Source organism: Pseudorasbora parva, chromosome 13 (genome assembly GCF_024679245.1).
Source record: "Pseudorasbora parva isolate DD20220531a chromosome 13, ASM2467924v1, whole genome shotgun sequence".
In the NCBI taxonomy this organism is placed as follows: Eukaryota; Metazoa; Chordata; class Actinopteri; order Cypriniformes; family Gobionidae; genus Pseudorasbora; species Pseudorasbora parva.
In genome coordinates this window covers 1768347-1791546 of record NC_090184.1, presented here as the reverse complement: position 1 = coordinate 1791546, position 23200 = coordinate 1768347, and the positions used below count along the sequence as shown (strand labels likewise).

At 42.6% G+C, this 23200-nt stretch overlaps 2 protein-coding genes across 4 annotated transcripts in view; both read left to right on the top strand.

Annotated features, from left to right (window-relative positions):
- Nucleotides 1-16751, top strand: part of fgd (faciogenital dysplasia) — a 72265-nt gene extending 55514 nt beyond the window's left edge. For 2 of the 3 annotated variants that reach the window (XM_067412921.1, XM_067412923.1), the window contains 7 exons: nucleotides 2931-2961; nucleotides 9819-9920; nucleotides 10056-10109; nucleotides 10304-10405; nucleotides 10669-10785; nucleotides 11675-11768; nucleotides 16239-16751. In XM_067412921.1, the coding sequence (XP_067269022.1) occupies nucleotides 2931-2961; nucleotides 9819-9920; nucleotides 10056-10109; nucleotides 10304-10405; nucleotides 10669-10785; nucleotides 11675-11755 (487 nt within the window). In that variant the 3' untranslated portion in view covers nucleotides 11756-11768; nucleotides 16239-16751. The remainder of the gene's footprint in view (nucleotides 1-2930; nucleotides 2962-9818; nucleotides 9921-10055; nucleotides 10110-10303; nucleotides 10406-10668; nucleotides 10786-11674; nucleotides 11769-16238) is intronic. The other variant, XM_067412922.1, reaches the window with a different exon arrangement.
- Nucleotides 1-23200, top strand: part of LOC137038398 (sushi domain-containing protein 3) — a 152493-nt gene that overhangs the window by 107750 nt on the left and 21543 nt on the right. The gene's annotated exons all lie outside the window — the stretch shown is intronic.

The window sequence follows — 23200 nt, the reverse complement described above, 5'->3', positions numbered from 1 at the left end:
GTCTCTCAGTGTTCAGTCTCTCAGTGTTCAGTCTCTCAGTGTTCAGTCTCTCAGTGTTCAGTCTCAGTGTTCAGTCTCTCAGTGTTCAGTCTCAGTGTTCAGTCTCTCAGTGTTCAGTCTCTCAGTGTTCAGTCTCAGTGTTCAGTCTCTCAGTGTTCAGTCTCAGTGTTCAGTCTCAGTGTTCAGTCTCTCAGTGTTAGTCTCAGTGTTCAGTCTCAGTGTTCAGTCTCAGTGTTCAGTCTCAGTGTTCAGTCTCAGTGTTCAGTCTCTCAGTGTTCAGTCTCAGTGTTCAGTCTCTCAGTGTTCAGTCTCTCAGTGTTCAGTCTCAGTGTTCAGTCTCTCAGTGTTCAGTCTCTCAGTGTTAGTCTCAGTGTTCAGTCTCTCAGTGTTCAGTCTCTCAGTGTTCAGTCTCTCAGTGTTCAGTCTCAGTGTTCAGTCTCAGTGTTCAGTCTCTCAGTGTTCAGTCTCAGTGTTCAGTCTCTCAGTGTTCAGTCTCAGTGTTCAGTCTCTCAGTGTTCAGTCTCTCAGTGTTCAGTCTCAGTGTTCAGTCTCTCAGTGTTCAGTCTCTCAGTGTTCAGTCTCAGTGTTCAGTCTCTCAGTGTTCAGTCTCTCAGTGTTAGTCTCAGTGTTCAGTCTCTCAGTGTTCAGTCTCAGTGTTCAGTCTCTCAGTGTTCAGTCTCTCAGTGTTCAGTCTCAGTGTTCAGTCTCAGTGTTCAGTCTCTCAGTGTTCAGTCTCAGTGTTCAGTCTCTCAGTGTTCAGTCTCAGTGTTCAGTCTCAGTGTTCAGTCTCTCAGTGTTCAGTCTCTCAGTGTTCAGTCTCTCAGTGTTCAGTCTCAGTGTTCAGTCTCAGTGTTCAGTCTCTCAGTGTTCAGTCTCAGTGTTCAGTCTCAGTGTTCAGTCTCAGTGTTCAGTCTCTCAGTGTTCAGTCTCTCAGTGTTCAGTCTCAGTGTTCAGTCTCTCAGTGTTCAGTCTCAGTGTTCAGTCTCTCAGTGTTCAGTCTCAGTGTTCAGTCTCAGTGTTCAGTCTCTCAGTGTTCAGTCTCAGTGTTCAGTCTCAGTGTTCAGTCTCAGTGTTCAGTCTCTCAGTGTTCAGTCTCTCAGTGTTCAGTCTCTCGGTGTTAGTCTCAGTGTTCAGTCTCAGTGTTCAGTCTCAGTGTTCAGTCTCAGTGTTCAGTCTCTCAGTGTTCAGTCTCTCAGTGTTCAGTCTCAGTGTTCAGTCTCTCAGTGTTCAGTCTCTCAGTGTTCAGTCTCAGTGTTCAGTCTCAGTGTTCAGTCTATCAGTGTTCTCTCTCAGTGTTCAGTCTCTCAGTGTTAGTCTCAGTGTTCAGTCTCTCAGTGTTAGTCTCAGTGTTCAGTCTCTCAGTGTTCTCTCTCAGTGTTCAGTCTCTCAGTGTTAGTCTCAGTTTTCAGTCTCTCAGTGTTAGTCTCAGTGTTCAGTCTCTCAGTGTTAGTCTCAGTGTTCAGTCTCTCAGTGTTCAGTCTCAGTGTTCAGTCTCAGTGTTCAGTCTCAGTGTTCAGTCTCAGTGTTCAGTCTCGCAGTGTTCTCTCTCAGTGTTCAGTCTCTCAGTGTTAGTCTCTCAGTGTTCAGTCTCAGTGTTCAGTCTCAGTGTTAGTCTCTCAGTGTTCAGTCTCTCAGTGTTAGTCTCAGTGTTCAGTCTCTCAGTGTTAGTCTCAGTGTTCAGTCTCTCAGTGTTCTCTCTCAGTGTTCAGTCTCTCAGTGTTCAGTCTCTCAGTGTTAGTCTCAGTGTTAGTCTCTCAGTGTTCAGTCTCAGTGTTCAGTCTCTCAGTGTTCTCTCTCAGTGTTAGTCTCTCAGTGTTCAGTCTCTCAGTGTTCAGTCTCAGTGTTAGTCTCTCAGTGTTCAGTCTCAGTGTTCAGTCTCTCAGTGTTAGTCTCTCAGTGTTCAGTCTCAGTGTTCAGTCTCAGTGTTAGTCTCTCAGTGTTCAGTCTCTCAGTGTTAGTCTCTCAGTGTTAGTCTCAGTGTTCAGTCTCAGTGTTAGTCTCTCAGTGTTCAGTCTCTCAGTGTTAGTCTCAGTGTTCAGTCTCTCAGTGTTAGTCTCAGTGTTCAGTCTCTCAGTGTTCTCTCTCAGTGTTCAGTCTCTCAGTGTTAGTCTCAGTTTTCAGTCTCTCAGTGTTAGTCTCAGTGTTCAGTCTCTCAGTGTTAGTCTCAGTGTTCAGTCTCTCAGTGTTCAGTCTCAGTGTTCAGTCTCAGTGTTCAGTCTCAGTGTTCAGTCTCAGTGTTCAGTCTCGCAGTGTTCTCTCTCAGTGTTCAGTCTCTCAGTGTTAGTCTCTCAGTGTTCAGTCTCAGTGTTCAGTCTCAGTGTTAGTCTCTCAGTGTTCAGTCTCTCAGTGTTAGTCTCAGTGTTCAGTCTCTCAGTGTTAGTCTCAGTGTTCAGTCTCTCAGTGTTCTCTCTCAGTGTTCAGTCTCTCAGTGTTCAGTCTCTCAGTGTTAGTCTCAGTGTTAGTCTCTCAGTGTTCAGTCTCAGTGTTCAGTCTCTCAGTGTTCTCTCTCAGTGTTAGTCTCTCAGTGTTCAGTCTCTCAGTGTTCAGTCTCAGTGTTAGTCTCTCAGTGTTCAGTCTCAGTGTTCAGTCTCTCAGTGTTAGTCTCTCAGTGTTCAGTCTCAGTGTTCAGTCTCAGTGTTAGTCTCTCAGTGTTCAGTCTCTCAGTGTTAGTCTCTCAGTGTTAGTCTCAGTGTTCAGTCTCAGTGTTAGTCTCTCAGTGTTCAGTCTCTCAGTGTTAGTCTCAGTGTTCAGTCTCTCAGTGTTAGTCTCAGTGTTCAGTCTCTCAGTGTTCTCTCTCAGTGTTAGTCTCTCAGTGTTCAGTCTCAGTGTTCAGTCTCTCTTTTTAAACATCTTAAGACTAAAACTCACTTGTGAAGACAATCTTTGGCCAAATGCAAAGTATGTGAACTCTGAATGTGTTTTTGTCTCAGGACGGCCGAGGAGAAGGAGGACTGGATAAAAGTAAGTTATTCTCTTTACACAAATATTAAATGTCAGGGAAAGAAAAAGTAAAAAGCAAAAGTATGTTTTTTTCAAATAATCTCCAATATTTAAAGATCGGTTCGATTGACAGCAGTGAATCAAAGTTGCTCAGAATGTTATGAATGTCGTGGGCGAAAAATTGCATAATATACAATCATTATTACAGCTGAAAACACGGCGGTGCCCCCTGGGGACCAATTTCTTTCGAATTTTTACAAGCTGTCAAACAGGCCCAGTGGGTTTCGTTCCGATCGGCCTCCGTTAACCTAGCCTGATAGCTGCTCAAAATCATTGGGCAGCCGTGTTTTTCGAGATATGCAAATGTCCTTATAGAAAATCGCGCCCCATTGGACAAAGACACTGCATGCCCATTTTCAAGTCAATCGGACTGACTGTTGCATAGCCATAGACATTTTTGTGGTTTTTCATGTTGCATCCTTCGTCACAGCATCCTTTTTCACGTGACCACAGACCGAGCAGTTACACGAATGTACCAATTTTGGTGAAATGATCTCATTCTGTTCAAGAGGAACAGACTAAACCGTCGCGGATTAAACCACAAATGACCTTTGACTCCTGTTTCTGCTCTTATTGTGAACTATTCAATATATTCACATTATTCTACAGCGGGAAAAAGGGTATAATTTCCATCGACGTGTAATAACTTGTCTCTGAAACAACTCTTTGTGGAGATGCTTTTCACTAGGACTGCACTGATCCGTGTCAAATACTGGGAAATGTCACATTACCAAAAGCACAGTGGATGTTTCTTGTGGACTTTAAGGGGATAGTTCACCCAACAATGAACACAACAGGATAAACTCACTCTAATTCCTTGTAATAGTGTACATACACACACCTAAAGGATTATTAGGAACACCTGTTCAATTTCTCATTAATGCAATTATCTAATCAGCCAATCACATGGCAGTTCTTCAGTGCATTTAGGGGTGTGGTCCTGGTCAAGACAATCTCCTGAACTCCAAACTGAATGTCAGAATGGGAAAGAAAGGTGATTTAAGCCGTTTTGAGCGTGGCATGGTTGTTGGTGCCAGACGGGCCGGTCTGAGTATTTCACAATCTGCTCAGTTACTGGGATTTTCACACACAACCATTTCTAGGGTTTACAAAGAATGGTGTGAAAAGGGAAGAGCATCCAGTATGCGGCAGAGGAGAATGTGCCGACTGATTCAAGCTGATAGAAGAGCAACTTTGACTGAAATAACCACTCGTTACAACCGAGGTATGCAGCAAAGCATTTGTGAAGCCACAACACACACAACCTTGAGGCGGATGGGCTACAACAGCAGAAGACCCCACCGGGTACCACTCATCTCCACTACAAATAGGAAAAAGAGGCGACAATTTGCACAAGCTCACCAAAATTGGACAGTTGAAGACTGGAGAAATGTTGCCTGGTCTGTTGAGTCTCGATTTCTGTTGAGACATTCAGATGGTAGAGTCAGAATTTGGCGTAAACAGAATGAGAACATGGATCCATCATGCCTTGTTCCCACTGTGCAGGCTGGTGGTGGTGGTGTAATGGTGTGGGGGATGTTTTCTTGGCACACTTTAGGCCCCTTAGTGCCAATTGGGCATCGTTTAAATGCCACGGCCTACCTGAGCATTGTTTCTGACCATGTCCATCCCTTTATGACCACCATGTGCCCATCCTCTGATGGCTACTTCCAGAAGGATAATGCACCATGTCACAAAGCTCCAATCATTTCAAATCTATCTATCTATCTATCTATCTATCTATCTATCTATCTATCTATCTATCTATCTATCTATCTATCTATCTATCTATCTATCTATCTATCTATCTATCCATCCATCCATCCATCCATCCATCCATCCATCCATCCATCCATCCATCCATCCATCCATCCATCCATCCATCCATCCATCCATCCATCCATCCATCCATCCATCCATCCATCTATTAGGGTGTGAACCTACACTGGTCATGTCATCGATTCGGTTTAATTCGATATCACATTGACGGTTCACTGCATCCTCCTGTATACAAAGTTGTCAGTCAGTTATGTGAACTGAAACATTAATTTTACCTGCTCAAAGAAAACACGCTTCTTAAATATATCAAAAACTCAAGTGTGGGCACAGAAGACAACAGGAGCATTTAGAGGAAATGCACACAACACTAAAAGTCACTTCAGGAGGTCTGGGTCACATTAGAGTCAGAACTAAAGTCTAAATGCATCTGGCTGTTGAAACCACACGTCAATTTTACTCATCCCAACAATGCTAAAAAAAAAACGTGTGAGTGTGTGTTATGGGCTATGTGTTATGTTATAACCAGATATGACAGACTATCTTCATCAAGCCGACGCACAAACTACCGCAAATGAAAGCGAAAGTAAAGTCGTAGGTGCTCAACACACCATAATCTTCATTAAAGAAATAAAACTGAACAATCTGACCTGTGCTGCCGCGGTCTTTGATTGTGAAATCAGCTGATGATTAGGAAAACGCAGCTCATATCTGATGACTAATAAAACGCAGCTCATATCTGATGATTTCAGTGACGTGAACTCCATTAAATCTGCATATAGTGCGGGAACTGAAGATCGGATCTATATCCGTTTTGCAGAGACATGTTTATGTGCACAAGTTTAAATGAAATAGTTTTGATAAATCATAGCTTCTATTTACACACAGTGTGTGTGTGTGTGTGTGTGTGCATGTTTTTGTGACATATGAGGACACAAATGTGTGTAATGCCATGGGTATGACCAGGGCCGCATTAAGACTACAAGGGGCCCCTGGGCTTTTACCTCTTGGGGGGCCCTTCATCCATTGGAACTGCATAATTAATTGTTAAAAGTCATGGTCCCACCCCTTTTACCCCACCAGGTGGCAACAAGTGACTGTTAAAAATGCATTTGTCATTGAATCATTGATCTTTTCAATCACAAAAATATCACAAAGCCTTTTATTTTACGGGAATAAATGGTATTTAAAAACATCCAAATCTATAGGTCTGTTATATAAAATACACAAAAATAAGTGAAAAACTGAGCTTCAGGTAATTAAAGACACCATGAATAGGAACTTAAATGTGCTTTTAATATAATAATTATTTTTTTAAATACAGAGATGGTATGTTAAAAACACATTTTAGTTCATATTCATGGCGTCTCAAAATGTTCTTAAGATTATCGTAGGAAACGTATGATAAGGCCTATTTAATTACATGTAGCCTATGCAGAATCTTTTGTATCAACGTTGCCATAGATAAAAATTATTATATTCCACAGCTCTAGTGTGGTGGCTAGCTAACTACTGGGAGCGCAACTAAGTTGTAAAGTTTAAAAGGAGATAATGATTTTAATAGACTATCATATCTAGCTATCTGCTGCTAGCCTACTGTATCACAACCAGTGATGCCAGTTACTCTAATCTGACTACTTTTTCCCAGTAATCTAACGCGTTACTATTTTAGTCATTTTCCTTAGTAAAAACCGACAGCTTATCAAAATTCTCAGCCCAAGTTCGGCTGGAGCCTGTTTTTTATTTATTTATTTTTACATTGTTGCAGCCATTAAAATAGTTCAGTTTTGTTTTTAATGTCAAAGTAGTTATTTTTCGTTTCGTTTCTTTATTAACCTAATTTAGAAAAATGTTCAGAGCAATTTTTTGTTTGTTAAATTAAAGTTTATATAGGCAAGACAATTCAAAAGTTGGTTTGAGAGACAATATAGGCTATTAAACATGCGGTTTACTCACTGGGTCGTCACATAAAAAAATTAAAACTTTAATTTAACAAACAAAAAATTGCTCTAAACATTTTTCTAAATGAACTTAATAAAGAAACGAAACGAAATATAACTACTTTGACATTAAAAACAAAGTAGGCTAGTTATTATACCACCACAAAGGCATTTTTGACGAGCTGAGGCAGGCTGATAGATTAGCCTATTGGCGCTCAAAAAAACCGAAACGGGCTACACAATCTAAAAAAAAAAAAAAAAATTACATGCAGGTTGTCTTATAGCCTACCTTACACTTCAGCAAAATTATTATAAATCCGATCTTCAATTCCCGCGGTATATGCTCATTTAACGGAGTTCACATCAAAGCAAAAGATTCCAGCATTTTATTCAGCAGCTCATTTCAAATTAAAAGATCGCAATATGAGAGAGAGCGACCTAAGCACTGGTAAGGTCATTAGTCTCATTATTTATAGCCTATTGAAGATGATTGTGTTTTGTGACTTATTTTAAAGTTTCATTTACGGCCATATGCGTTGGCTTGCTTTACTCATTTGCAGCGATGTTGCAGTAGCACCGTCATATCTATCTATCTGACTACAACATAACACGCTCTCACACATTAATTTTTTTATTATTTGCCAGGAGTAAAATTTACACATGTGGTTTAAACAACCAGATATATTTACATTTGTCCGGTTTCGTCTGAAATGCTTTCATGCACCTTCTGAATTGGTTTGTTTGAGTGATCGGAATTAAATACGTCTCGAAAGACTCTCGGAAGGCATTTAGGCCTACTCCTGGTCATTTCGCAATCAGATAGATACCTGGTCAGAGAAAATGAATGAAGGAACAAGTTGTAAAAAGGCCATAACTCTAGCAGCTGCACTGAAGAAACGGACTCTTTAACCCTGCGCGAGCCGTATCTTGACAGTGGCGCAAGCTATCATGGTCTCATGTCGTTTCCACCAGCACATCTCATTGTTCATTTTAATTATTAAAATAAATATAAAACGAAGGAGAAGCCTAAAAAAAGGAGCGTAAAAAAGTCGGGGCCGTCAGGCTCGGGCATAAATGCAATAAAGTGTGTTGCCAAAAACGGTTGTCATTTCTATTTTGAGGCGGCAGGGGTGTTGTCGGCAACTGCTGAATGTAACTAATAAAGTAACTTGTAATCTAACTTAGTTACTTTTAAAATCAAGTAAACTGTAAAGTAACTAAGTTACTTTTTAAAGGAGTAATCAGTAATCAGATTACTTTTTCAAAGTAACTGTGGCAACACTGATCACAACGCACATGCGATCACAACCTACCGATAGCCTACATGCTGGTGATTCCTCTTCCCCTTCACCGTTCTGACGTTCTACTTTATCTTGCGCTGTTTTTCTATTTTGCGCACTACTTTTATATTACGAGACATTGCTGTCACACAGTGGCGGAGCCAGGATTTTTTTTTTTATGGGGGTGGCCGGGCAGGGGCCAGCAACTATTCTGCTGTGGCACAGAAATCTTTACTATTTCAACATAAAAAATTGTTTGACTATGTACTGGACTGTTTTAGTGACTACAACACAAATAAATACAGTTAATTTGTACTTAATTGTAATTTAGATAGTATAGTGAATTAGTGAATTAGATCATGGAATACTGAGTGAATTTGACAATTTCTTAGTGTTATTCCCCACCTCCAGGCAAGGGGCTTACATTATAGCTAAAGTTTAACTTGCTCAGTCAGCTTGGTTCTGGTTCTCAAAAACCCAATAGATTGTTCTCCGTTGTTGCATCTTTCATGGATGAGACATGCAGATAACTACATAGCCTAAATTATTCAATCTTTATTGAATTTTATATAATCAATTAACTCTTCAACAGTTCTGAGTTATTCTGTAAGGACTGTTTCTAAACCTTGCAACGGTAAAGACTGAATGTTAAAGTAAATACTTTCTATATTAGTTGTCAAAATAAATAATTGCAACAGTTCTGTCAAAAATTAAACCCAGTAAAAGAAAAAAAGTTTGTTCTCTATTGAATCCCTATGCAAGAATATGAATTTATTTAAATTATATAATAAGGACAGAAGTCAACATTTTATTTGATGCATTTAAATATTATACATAGTTCAGTGCTCACATTTATTTGAGCATTAAAAAAAATCATATTATCAGCGTATGCCTTAGGCTATATTGCTATATTACATGGCAGAATATTTTAGCACATTTTCGCGTGATATTCAAGAGTTTGCTTGTCTCGGAATCTAGCAGAAGTGTCAACAGTTTTCACATACGTCTTTTGAGCAAACATAATTTTACCGGTGAGGGTTCATGATTATTGCGGATTATTGAGCGGTCACACCGCTCCGCTCCGATCTTTCTCGTCAGAACACCCTTGTATTGAAAAATGGTCGGGTTTAAATCGGGCTCATAATTACAGTTAATGTGTCGGGCATGGCCGGGCTCAGACAAAATAAGGGGCTCGGTGGGTTGGGCTTGATTTTTTGAGCTCTAAACTCCAACTGTGACTGTTGATTGCAGGGTTCATTGAGTGAGAGGGTTTGTCTGACATTTTTCGAGCAGGACTTGCAAAGCCCGTATGTGCATTCAACGCGATAAAGCGTAATTTTAAAGGGACAGCCAACATATTATAAAATCCGGTTACAATATTTCCCGGCATCATCGGGGCCCTCCCCCAGCCCGGGGCCCTGGGCTTAAGCCCAGGTAAGCCCGTGCATTAATGCGGCCCAGGGTATGACACAGGTATTACAGGAGAGGGTGAAATATGAGGACATTACCCATGTCCCCACTTTACAAAAGGCTTATAAATCACACAGGAGGAGTTTTTATGAGAAAGTAAAAATGCAGAATGTTTCCTGTGATGGGTAGGTTTAGGGGCAGTGTGTGTGTGTGTGTGTGTGTGTGTGTGTGTGTGTGTGTGTGTGTGTGTGTGTGTGTGTGTGTGTGTGTGTGAGTGATGGGTAGGTTTAGGGGCAGTACAGTATATAAAACATTACGCCTATGGATTTTCCCAATATTTCACAAAAACATCTGTGTGTGTGTGTGTGTGTGAACCGTCATCAGAATCTGATCTGTGTGTGTGTGTTTGCAGGTGATTTCGGGGACGATCGAGAAGCACAAGCAGAACAGCCAGACGTTCAAGGCTTTCAACAGCTCCTTCAGCCGCGACGACGAACACACACCGGACACACCGGTACAGCTCCACACACTACTGCTGGATAAAGAGCTGTAGAAATTAAGCTAATTTGACCCACACACACACACACACACACACACACACACACACACACTAATTCTAAGGCAGAGGTTTGTGTGTGTTTGATGGCAGGGCTCGTGGAACAGCACAGGCACATCTGAGACGGACGGAGCTCATCAGGAGCGGGTGAGACTAACACAAATACACACACACACACACACACACACACACACACACACACACACACACACACACACACACACACACACACACACACACACACACACCACATTGCAGATCCGAATCTTAGATCCATGGCCCTGTGTTCACCTGTGTGTGTGTGTGCGTTTGTGCATGTGTGCGTGTTTGTGTGTGTGTAGAAGAGCTCAAAGAGGCGGGAGAAGGAACGAGAGACATGCAAAGGATGCAGTGAGACCTTCCATTTCACCAAACGCAAACATCACTGCAAGACCTGCAGTGCGGTACGAGACACACACACACACACACATACATACATACTCACACACACACAAACAAATACACACTCACTCACTCACTCACTCACTCACTCACTCACTCACTCACTCACTCACACACACACTCACTCACTCACTCACTCACTCACTCACTCACTCACTCACTCACTCACTCACACTCACTCACTCACTCACTCACTCACACAAACTCTCTCACTCCCTCTCTCTCTCACACACACACTCTGACGTGAGCTGCTGTGTGTGTGCAGGCCGTCTGTGGGAAGTGTTCGAGAGTGTGTGAGAGCAGGAACGGCCGTGTGTGTAAGCTGTGTGAAGGAGCAGATGGGCCGGCAGGGGGCGCCACTGAGCCCAAGAAAAGACTCGAGGTAAGACATTATTAATGAGCTAATATTTATTCACATATTGTAGCAGTCCAATTAAATACCTGTCTGTCATTAATGTTAATCAAACAGCCACAGATGTTAAATAAATATGTATTATGTAATATAGTATCTGAATTTTTATTTTATTTTTTATTCACTATTGTTTTTGCAATTTGCTTAGGTTTTTTTAAATTATATATATATATCCTAACTAAAATAACTCATAGCCTATAATATTATATTTCTCTTATTAGCCTATCATATACCCCCCCCCCCCCCCCCCCCCCCCCTCCGCCCACCTGCACATCCCAGCTGATATACAATGTAGTCTTGATTTGGGGGGTTTGAAAGTTTGAAAGAGTTTTAAATCTTCTAAATCAAGTCACTGAAGCATGTCAAAGTCAACTTTAAACGTATACAATGTAATTTTCAAACTGCAAAATTGTGGCCGGTGAAAATGCTGAGTGGCTCGTAACTTTGGAAAACCACTAGCCACGGTGGCTGGTGAGCAAAAAAAGTTAATGTCAAGCCCTGATTATGTGTAACTAATGTACACATAATAACAAATGTGTAATTAAAATTAATAAAGACTTTATATATAATAATAATGATAGAGATAATGATAAAGTAATACATATTATTTAATGTAAATAAATAAATCATCAGTTCAGCACTACAGTCAGTAGAAAATACAGCGATGTGACAGAAGCTGAATATTTCCCAAATAATATCGTACACATTTATTTATTATTATATTATTTTTTCCCAGTATTCATTTGGTGTTGATCCGTAAAGACGCTCATGTTTAGGATGATAGTGTGAGTGTGTGGCGAAGGAAAGGGGCATCCTCATCAGCTGTGTGTGTGTGTGTGTGTGTGTGTGTGTGTTTCAGAAGCAGTTGTCAACAGCTCCATCTTCTCAACGGACAGGAAAATCTGAAGAGTTGGACCAAGAGTTGAGCGGCCATCACTAAAGCACAACCTCAGGTGTGTGTGTGTGTGTGTGTGTGAGAGAGAGAGAGAGAGAGAGAGAGAGAGAGAGAGAGAGAGAGAGAGAGAGAGAGAGAGAGAAAGAGAAAGAGAAAGAGTGTGTGTGTGTGTGTGTGAGAGAGAGAGAGAGAGAGAGAGAGAGAGAGAGAGAGAGAGAGAGAGAGAGAGAGAGAGAGAGAGAGAGAAAGAGAGTGTGTGTGTGTGTGTGTGTGTGTGTGTGTGTGAGAGAGAGAGAGAGAGAGAGAGAGAGAGAGAGAGAGAGAGAGAGAGAGAGAAAGAGAGTGTGTGTGTATAGCCCCATTTCCACCAAAATTACCCGGAACAATTTGTACCAGGAACTTTTTTACAGGAACTTTTCTCCCCCCAGACCTGCAGCTGTCTGCGTTTCCACCGCGATCTAAAGTACCGAGAAGATTAGGCAGATTAGTCCGGTGATGTAGGACTGCGCGCGACTGCTCCTCCAAATCAGTGAAGGACAGTAATCATTTTTAAGTGTACCGATTGAAAGATTTAGTGGACAGTTAACATGAGACGTTATCTAAACCGATCTGGTGTTTACATGTGATGACTTTCAATCGCAATCATTTTGTCACATGCAGTTTGTCTGCCGCACCAAAAATGTCAACGCTGTTTTCTCCAGCAGCTGGAATGTGTTAACTGTAGCCATAGCAACTCTTAACGGCCACCAGGACTAATACAGTATTATTTATAGCTATTTGTTGTAAAGTGTAATAATCATCCCAGAGAAAAAAATCTTCTGTCAGGCGCAGTTAAAGTAAAAACTGCCCGGGGCAATATACGCTGTGTCATTACTCCAACATTATCTTCATAACTTACGAAATAAAAAGTTTACCCCTCAGAAAAATGAGCTTTCCTCTCTTGTCAACATGAGCGCGGCGCGCGCCGTCATGTCATGTAAGGACACACACTTAACAGTAATCGGTCAGGTCGTTTACATGGTGAAAAAAAATGAATAACGAGTATGGAAGAGATTCAAGCTGTGCTGCTTTTGCTGGTTATGTATAGGTTTACTAAAGAGGTAATTAACAACGACAGAAAAGAGCACTAATATGCAGATTCAGCAGCATATTCAGAAAGCTTGTAAAGCTAGATTTAAAATGACAATGTATATTATTATCAGCTATTACGGACATTGAACGTGAGATGGCTGAGACGAACGCGTGCCATCAGACAGAGAGCAAGACTGATATTTGCTGAACGCAGAATGAACCTCGCAAAAGACTTTTAAAAATGCCGGTTGAACTAAAATGCTGCGTGAGCTCAACCAATCAGCATGCTCAGCGCCCAAGTCCCGCCCTCGAAAGTTCCTGAACTTTGAAAAAGTACTACCTCGCGAGCAGGGCCGTTTGGAGGGGGAAATATTTACCCGGAACTTCATTTAGACCCTGGTTCCTGCGGTCTAAACACACCGAGTACCACCCAAAGTTCCTGGTTCCTGGGTAAAGTTCCTGTGGTGGAAACGGGGCTTATGTGTGTGTGTGTGTGTGTGAGAGAGAGAGATTGTGTGTGCGTGTGCGTGCGTGCGCGTGCGTGTGTGTGTGCGTGCATGTGTGTGTAGAGTGAGTGTGAGTATGTGAGTGAGTGTGTGTGTGCGTGTGTGTGTGTGTGCGCGTCCATGTGTGTGTGCGTGCGTGTGAGTATGTGAGTGTGCATGTGCGTGTGCAGAGGTGGGCACAAATACATCAAAAACTATTTTGTTACAAATTACAAATACTTGCTCATGAAATGTAACAAAATAAAATACAAAATACTGATGTGAGAAATGTATTTAAATAAAATACAAGTAATTAGTATTTTGAAAATACAAAAATACTTTGTTTTCTTTTTTTATATGATTAATCATTTACATGTATGCATTTGGCAGACGCTTTTATCCAAAGCAACTTACATTGTATTCAATGTAATGGGCAAACCAACCGTCTCCATTGACTTTCTATTGCGTGAGGCTGCCTCCTTGTTATTTCTGACTTATAATAAAAAACGAACAATGTCTAATAGCTGATATGTGACAAGGAGTACAGAAAACAAGCTAAAAAGAACCAAAAACCCAGAAGTTTTTATAAGCTGTTGACCCCCCAAAAACAGCGTTTAAAGTAGGGGTGTCCTCGACCAAGGATTCACACATTCGAATCAGAATTGTCGAATCTTTCTATGGTCGACTGATAGTCGAATCATCTATGTGAAACCTAAAAAAAAAACGATTATGCCTAAAGGCACACGAAAATCAGCGCTGTGTCTCAGGATCTCACACCAGACGCGCACATTATATGCGCGCAAGCTCAATTTTGAATCGACTTCTGACAGAAGAGCTGCACAATCTTGTAGCACAGGGTGAAATCAGTATACATTGACGATTTGAGGTAAATATAAATTTAATATAAAACCTTGAAATAGCGCTCTGTGGCGCAGCAGGATTTTAAACAACTTCCTGAGTCGCATCGGACAGGCACTGAATGCCGCCACCAGTGTGTGTGTGTGTGTGTGTGTGTGTACAGTCATTAAATGTGTTCGAATTTTAAAGGCATGGTGTGACCCCTTAAAGGGGTCGCACACCGGACATGAAGCTCAGCGCCACGCCTGCTTAACACCTGCGAAGATTCGACCGTGAGATAGGTGGTCGAATTCAGCACCGCATATCAATGCATCGAATCTTCGACTATTTGGGGTCACCCCTAGTTTAAAGACATAAAAGTGCATACATGCAATAGAGACAGAGCGTGACAAGTTATATTACACTGAGAACTACGCCCACTGGAGGGGAAAGCCTGTATCCACTTTTGTCTCCATAAACACTCATTTTTTTGGGTTGATAACTTATAAAAATGTAGTTACCGTTATATGTTTTTTAGCTTGTTTGCTGTATACACCTTGTCACATATCAGCGTTTAGACATTGTTCTGTTTTTTTGTAATGAGTCTGAAATGACAAGAAGGCAGCTTCACGCAATACAAAGTCAATGGAGAGCATTGGATTGGTTTCCAGACCCAACATCTTCTTGATGTGGGTCTGGCTTGTCAGGCTACGCCAGTTCTTGTCCTATGTTCAAAACTCGTTTACTTCTTGGAGAGACCCGGTCCAGAGCTGTTAGGGTGTTACGTGATTTTCGTGCATCTAACCTGGACATTGCCATTGCCAACATCAGACCGAAAATATGGCAAAATCATTTACTATGGTGAGTGATTTTTCTTAAGTATTTAAGTATTTGAAATACTCAAATACACTCCCTCAAAATATTTTGTTACAAACTACATTTTATTTTTTCCACACCTGCAAAATACAAATTACAAAATACACTAAAGTAATTAAATACGTATTTAAAATACATTTAATTGAAATACTGCCCATGTCTGTGCGTGTGTGTGTGTGTGTGTGTGTAGAGTGAGTGTGAGTGTGAGTGTGTGTGCGTGCGCGTGTCTGTGTGTGTGTGTGCGTGTATGTAGAGTGAGTGTGAGTATGTGAGTGTGTGCGCGTGCGTGTGTGTGTGTAGAGTGAGTGTGAGTATGTGAGTCTGTGTGTGCGTCCGTGTCTGTGTGTGTGTGTGTAGAGTGAGTGTGAGTATGTGAGTCTGTGTGTGCGTCCGTGTCTGTGTGTGTGTGTGTAGAGTGAGTGTGAGTATGTGAGTGTAGAGTGAGTGTGAGTATGTGAGTGCGTGCGCGTGTCTGTGTGTGTGTGTGTGTGTGTGTGTGTGTGTGTGTGTGTGTGTGTGTGTGTGTGTGTGTGTGTGTGTGTGTGTGTGTGTTGTGTGTGTGTGTGTGTGTGTGTGTGCGTGCGCGTCTGTGTGTGTGTCACCTGTGAGATTAAGGTCAGATGGATCTCCATGACCCTGTGGTGACCTCAGGGATAATGAGTGTCTGTCTGTGTAGTTCTCCTGATCGCCTCACAAACGAGTGCAGCTCACACTTCACTCCAAAATCAACAGAAAAAAAGAAAAGAAAGATTTTTCATGAAGAAAAATGTAATATTTCCAAATCGAATAATTTTTGGTTTAAAATCCACTTTCTCATTCTCTTCTCTGATGACGAGGGCGGGGCCACCTGTCACTCAAATGAGATCAGCCAATAGCAAACCACAGCCAGCCAATCAACTCCACACAGACAGAATCAAGCCCCGCCCACATGTGCTCTTATTTGAGAAGCGATTCACTCGACATACGGCACAATAGAGGAGAAAAGACGAGAGCATCTCCACTTTAATGAGTCTTTTTCACTTTTTTAGCTGTAAATGATAACTGACACTGAGGGGATGATTATTTCCACACATCGTACCTCCTGCAGCATTACAGTACACTTCACCTTTAAGAACTGAAATAAGATGAAACGGTCATGAAACGTCATAACGGTCCTAATAAACCAAATATATTAGTGCTTTATATGTGGGAGTGAAAGGAGTATGTGTGTCCAGTTACTGCGATCGCAGGGCTTCAGTTCTGTGTGTTCTCATCCTCAGACGGACGCAGCCGATTGGACGGAGCTCCTGTCACATGCTGTAAAGGGAGGAGCCAACAAGATGTCAGCCAATAGGACGCTCTCCCTCGCCTTTGGTCCCGCCCCTTTTTTAAAGAACTCCTGTTACTTGAAATCACTTTATCCTCAGCACTTTTTTACTCTTTCTTTTGAAGATTTTTCCTTCTTCACGCCATCACTGCTCGTTCACTGTTCCCTTCCTGATGATGTTTATGAAATGGTTTATTTTTCTCATGTGTTATCATTAGTTAAGGCATTAACTCGATGTTCTTTGGCTTCACGATGCTCAGTTTGGCAGTATGTCACACGTCTGATATCTGTCACTGCCGGCACACTTCCTGTTTCACAGCAGAAGTTCTGTCACTTCACTCAGGTGGAAAACTTTACACCGATTCTCTTTTAATAGAGTTTGAACCAGAACCAGTATTATTAAAATAATTTTATGTGTACAAAAGCGGTCTTATTACATATCAATGAATTAAAGAGTATCTGGTCACTGGGGTTTGTGTCTTTATGGAAATGAATGTGCATTAATCTTAACTTTGGCATGCTTTACCATAACTAATGGATACGTCTGTTCTTCACACTGCAAAAAAATGCTCTTCTTACTTAGTATTTTTGTCTTGTTTTTAGTCAAAATATAGCCTGCCGTGGTCATCCTCAGCTCTAGTCAGAATATGAGTCTGATGCTCATTGGGCTGTGATTATGGGGCGTGTTTCAACCCAACCAGGAAAGACCTCGATTGGACAGACCGACAACCAATCAGAGCAGCAGAGCGACACATAACGTTAGTTGTCAAATGTCAACAGAGCTCTACTGCACTGGGTTGCCAAGTCCGCGTTTTTCCCCGCGGGTTGAAGCGACTATTATGTGATATATAGACCCATGAGTGCGAATTTTAGCAGCAATCTTACTAAAATAACACACATTTTACCCCCAAACGCCATTTTTTCCCCAGAGAACCCCCCGAGAAGCTATTGTTTAGGGCTAGTAGTTGGCGGGTTTTGTTGTAAAAACTTGGCAACCCTGTCTGCACGCGCGCTGAAATAAATGATCTTTGCCGGTGTTGTAAAAAAATAAAATCATTTAATGATACACAGAGCACTTACCCAACATGATCATCATTTCACAGAGAAATAGTGAAGGTGATGCAGATACAAACAAGCTCTCCGTTTAGGATTCAAACAAATATAACTCAAGTGCCTTTGATGACGTGATGATTACGCTACTGTTGATCATCTGTCCGTCATCGGCTAAAGCCCGCCCTGATGATCTCATTGGTCAGTTTCTGTTGATCATCTGTCCGTCATCGTCTAAAGCCCGCCCTGATGATCTCATTGGTCAGTTTCTGTTGATCATCTGTCCGTCATCGTCTAAAGCCCGCCCTGATGATCTCATAGGTCAGTTTCTGTTGATCATCCGTCCGTCATCGGCTAAAGCCCGCCCTGATGATCTCATTGGTCAGTTTCTGTTGATCATCTGTCCATCATCGGCTAAAGCCCGCCCTGATGATCTCATTGGTCAGTTTCTGTTGATCATCTGTCCGTCATCGGCTAAAGCCCGCCCTGATGATCTCATTGGTCAGTTACTGTCGATCATCTGTCCGTCATCGTCTAAAGCCCGCCCTGATGATCTCATTGGTCAGTTTCTGTTGATCATCTGTCCATCATCGGCTAAAGCCCGCCCTGATGATCTCATTGGTCAGTTTCTGTTGATCATCTGTCCGTCATCGTCTAAAGCCCGCCCTGATGATCTCATTGGTCAGTTTCTGTTGATCATCTGTCCATCATCGGCTAAAGCCCGCCCTGATGATCTCATTGGTCAGTTTCTGTTGATCATCTGTCCGTCATCGTCTAAAGCCCGCCCTGATGATCTCATTGGTCAGTTTCTGTTGATCATCTGTCCATCATCGTCTAAAGCCCGCCCTGATGATCTCATTGGTCAGTTTCTGTTGATCATCTGTCCGTCATCCTCTAAAGCCCGCCCTGATGATCTCATTGGTCAGTTTCTGTTGATCATCTGTCCGTCATCGTCTAAAGCCCGCCCTGATGATCTCATTGGTCAGTTTCTGTCGATCATCTGTCCATCATCGTCTAAAGCCCGTCCTGATGATCTCATTGGTCAGTTTCTGTCGATCATCTGTCCATCATCGGCTAAAGCCCGCCCTGATGATCTCATTGGTCAGTTTCTGTTGATCATCTGTCCGTCATCGGCTAAAGCCCGCCCTGATGATCTCATTGGTCAGTTTCTGTTGATCATCTGTCCATCATCGGCTAAAGCCCGCCCTGATGATCTCATTGGTCAGTTTCTGTTGATCATCTGTCCGTCATCGTCTAAAGCCCGCCCTGATGATCTCATTGGTCAGTTTCTGTTGATCATCTGTCCATCATCGGCTAAAGCCCGCCCTGATGATCTCATTGGTCAGTTTCTGTCGATCATCTGTCCGTCATCGTCTAAAGCCCGCCCTGATGATCTCATTGGTCAGTTTCTGTTGATCATCTGTCCGTCATCGGCTAAAGCCCGCCCTGATGATCTCATTGGTCAGTTTCTGTTGATCATCTGTCCGTCATCGGCTAAAGCCCGCCCTGATGATCTCATTGGTCAGTTTCTGTTGATCATCTGTCCGTCATCGTCTAAAGCCCGCCCTGATGATCTCATTGGTCAGTTTCTGTTGATCATCTGTCCATCATCGGCTAAAGCCCACCCTGATGATCTCATTGGTCAGTTTCTGTTGATCATCTGTCCGTCATTGTCTAAAGCCCGCCCTGATGATCTCATTGGTCAGTTTCTGTTGATCATCTGTCCGTCATCCTCTAAAGCCCGCCCTGATGATCTCATTGGTCAGTTTCTGTTGATCATCTGTCAGTCATCGTCTAAAGCCCGCCCTGATGATCTCATTGGTCAGTTTCTGTTGATCATCTGTCCGTCATTGTCTAAAGCCCGCCCTGATGATCTCATTGGTCAGTTTCTGTTGATCATCTGTCCGTCATCCTCTAAAGCCCGCCCTGATGATCTCATCGGTCAGTTTCTGTTGATCATCTGTCCGTCATCGGCTAAAGCCCGCCCTGATGATCTCATTGGTCAGTTTCTGTTGATCATCTGTCCTTCATCGGCTAAAGCCCGCCCTGATGATCTCATTGGTCAGTTTCTGTTGATCATCTGTCCTTCATCGGCTAAAGCCCACCCTGATGATCTCATTGGTCAGTTTCTGTTGATCATCTGTCCTTCATCGGCTAAAGCCCGCCCTGATGATCTCATTGGTCAGTTTCTGTTGATCATCTGTCCGTCATCGTCTAAAGCCCGCCCTGATGATCTCATTGGTCAGTTTCTGTTGATCATCTGTCCATCATCGGCTAAAGCCCACCCTGATGATCTCATTGGTCAGTTTCTGTTGATCATCTGTCCGTCATTGTCTAAAGCCCGCCCTGATGATCTCATTGGTCAGTTTCTGTTGATCATCTGTCCGTCATCCTCTAAAGCCCGCCCTGATGATCTCATTGGTCAGTTTCTGTTGATCATCTGTCAGTCATCGTCTAAAGCCCGCCCTGATGATCTCATTGGTCAGTTTCTGTTGATCATCTGTCCGTCATTGTCTAAAGCCCGCCCTGATGATCTCATTGGTCAGTTTCTGTTGATCATCTGTCCGTCATCCTCTAAAGCCCGCCCTGATGATCTCATCGGTCAGTTTCTGTTGATCATCTGTCCGTCATCGGCTAAAGCCCGCCCTGATGATCTCATTGGTCAGTTTCTGTTGATCATCTGTCAGTCATCGTCTAAAGCCTGCCCTGATGATCTCATTGGTCAGTTTCTGTTGATCATCTGTCCGTCATTGGCTAAAGCCCGCCCTGATGATCTCATTGGTCAGTTTCTGTCGATCATCTGTCCATCATCGGCTAAAGCCCGCCCTGATGATCTCATTGGTCAGTTTCTGTTGATCATCTGTCCGTCATCGGCTAAAGCCCGCCCTGATGATCTCATTGGTCAGTTTCTGTTGATCATCTGTCCGTCATCGTCTAAAGCCCGCCCTGATGATCTCATCGGTCAGTTTCTGTCGATCATCTGTCCAACATCGTCTAAAGCCCGCCCTGATGATCTCATTGGTCAGTTTCTGTTGATCATCTGTCCGTCATCGGCTAAAGCCCGCCCTGATGATCTCATAGGTCAGTTTCTGTTGATCATCTGTCCATCATCGTCTAAAGCCCGCCCTGATGATCTCATCGGTCAGTTTCTGTTCATCATCTGTCCATCATCGTCTAAAGCCCGCCCTGATGATCTCATCGGTCAGTTTCTGTTGATCATCTGTCCGTCATCGGCTAAAGACCGCCCTGATGATCTCATTGGTCAGTTTCTGTTGATCATCTGTCCATCATCGGCTAAAGCCCGTCCTGATGATCTCATTGGTCAGTTACTGTCGATCATCTGTCCGTCATCGGCTAAAGCCCGCCCTGATGATCTCATTGGTCAGTTACTGTCGATCATCTGTCCGTCATCGGCTAAAGCCCGCCCTGATGATCTCATTGGTCAGTTACTGTCGATCATCTGTCCGTCATCGGCTAAAGCCCGCCCTGATGATCTCATTGGTCAGTTACTGTCGATCATCTGTCCGTCATCGTCTAAAGCCCGTCCTGATGATCTCATTGGTCAGTTACTGTCGATCATCTGTCCGTCATCGGCTAAAGCCCGCCCTGATGATCTCATAGGTCAGTTTCTGTTCATCATCTGTCCATCATCGTCTAAAGCCCGCCCTGATGATCTCATCGGTCAGTTTCTGTCGATCATCTGTCCATCATCGGCTAAAGCCCGCCCTGATGATCTCATTGGTCAGTTTCTGTTGATCATCTGTCCGTCATCGGCTAAAGCCCGCCCTGATGATCTCATTGGTCAGTTTCTGTTGATCATCTGTCCATCATCGGCTAAAGCCCGCCCTGATGATCTCATTGGTCAGTTTCTGTTGATCATCTGTCCGTCATCGTCTAAAGCCCGCCCTGATGATCTCATTGGTCAGTTTCTGTTGATCATCTGTCCATCATCGGCTAAAGCCCGCCCTGATGATCTCATTGGTCAGTTTCTGTCGATCATCTGTCCGTCATCGTCTAAAGCCCGCCCTGATGATCTCATTGGTCAGTTTCTGTTGATCATCTGTCCGTCATCGGCTAAAGCCCGCCCTGATGATCTCATTGGTCAGTTTCTGTTGATCATCTGTCCGTCATCGGCTAAAGCCCGCCCTGATGATCTCATTGGTCAGTTTCTGTTGATCATCTGTCCGTCATCGTCTAAAGCCCGCCCTGATGATCTCATTGGTCAGTTTCTGTTGATCATCTGTCCATCATCGGCTAAAGCCCACCCTGATGATCTCATTGGTCAGTTTCTGTTGATCATCTGTCCGTCATTGTCTAAAGCCCGCCCTGATGATCTCATTGGTCAGTTTCTGTTGATCATCTGTCCGTCATCCTCTAAAGCCCGCCCTGATGATCTCATTGGTCAGTTTCTGTTGATCATCTGTCAGTCATCGTCTAAAGCCCGTCCTGATGATCTCATTGGTCAGTTACTGTCGATCATCTGTCCGTCATCGGCTAAAGCCCGCCCTGATGATCTCATAGGTCAGTTTCTGTTCATCATCTGTCCATCATCGTCTAAAGCCCGCCCTGATGATCTCATCGGTCAGTTTCTGTTGATCATCTGTCCGTCATCGGCTAAAGCCCGCCCTGATGATCTCATTGGTCAGTTTCTGTTGATCATCTGTCCATCATCGGCTAAAGCCCGTCCTGATGATCTCATTGGTCAGTTACTGTCGATCATCTGTCCGTCATCGGCTAAAGCCCGCCCTGATGATCTCATTGGTCAGTTACTGTCGATCATCTGTCCGTCATCGTCTAAAGCCCGTCCTGATGATCTCATTGGTCAGTTACTGTCGATCATCTGTCCGTCATCGGCTAAAGCCCGCCCTGATGATCTCATTGGTCCGTCAGTTTCTGTTCAGGGGATAATTACTCCTCTATGGGTCGGGGCCAGACCGAACTGCCCGACCTAAAATTTTGTGGGCGGGGCTAAATTCAGCTGGCATCCAGGCTAGTCAAAATATCCAGAAATTCTTAAAACAAGAAGCATTTACTAGACAAGCAAAATCATTGTCTTGTTTTGGGAAAAAATAACTCAAAATGAAGAGAGTTTTTGCTTAAAATAAGATAAATAATCTGCCAATGGGGTGAGAAAAATAATCTTGTTTTCTGTTTGAATTAAGGCAAGTTTATTTGTATAGCACATTTCATATCCAATGGCAATTCAAAGTGCTTTACATAGAAATTAATTAAAAGAGTGATAACATGCATGAGAAAAAAGAATACCATGTGGACAAATAAAATTTTTAAAACAAGCATAGTTAAAACGGTACAAAAGATAATAATATAATAATAAATATAATAATAATAAAAAATCACATCCACAATAATGGTCTGAAATAAAAATAAAACATCCTTCAGTTTACAGCCGACATACGTGTACCATCTTAATTAAGATTATTTTTCTCACCCCATTGGCAGATTATTTATCTTATTTATCAAAAACTCTCTTCATTTTGAGTTATTATTCCACAAAACAAGACAATAACCTTTGCTTGTCTAGTAAATACTTCTAGTTTTAAGAATTTTTAGATGTTTGGACTCGAAACAAGACAATAATACTGAGTGACCCAGTGATGGCTCCGAGATCTAGACTGAAGACGAGAGGTGGCCGTGCTTTTTCTATTTTTGGTCTTCCTCTTTCAGTAAGATTAGTTTCCACAGAGTCTGAATTTAAATCCAAGTTGAAAACTGACTTTTTCTCTCAGGCTTACAACTGTGTTTGATTTTTATTTGAAAGATTTCAAATGAGTGTTTCTGATGTAAACTAATTTGTATTATTGCATTATTATATTTATGTATTTATCCTCTTGTACAGCACAATGG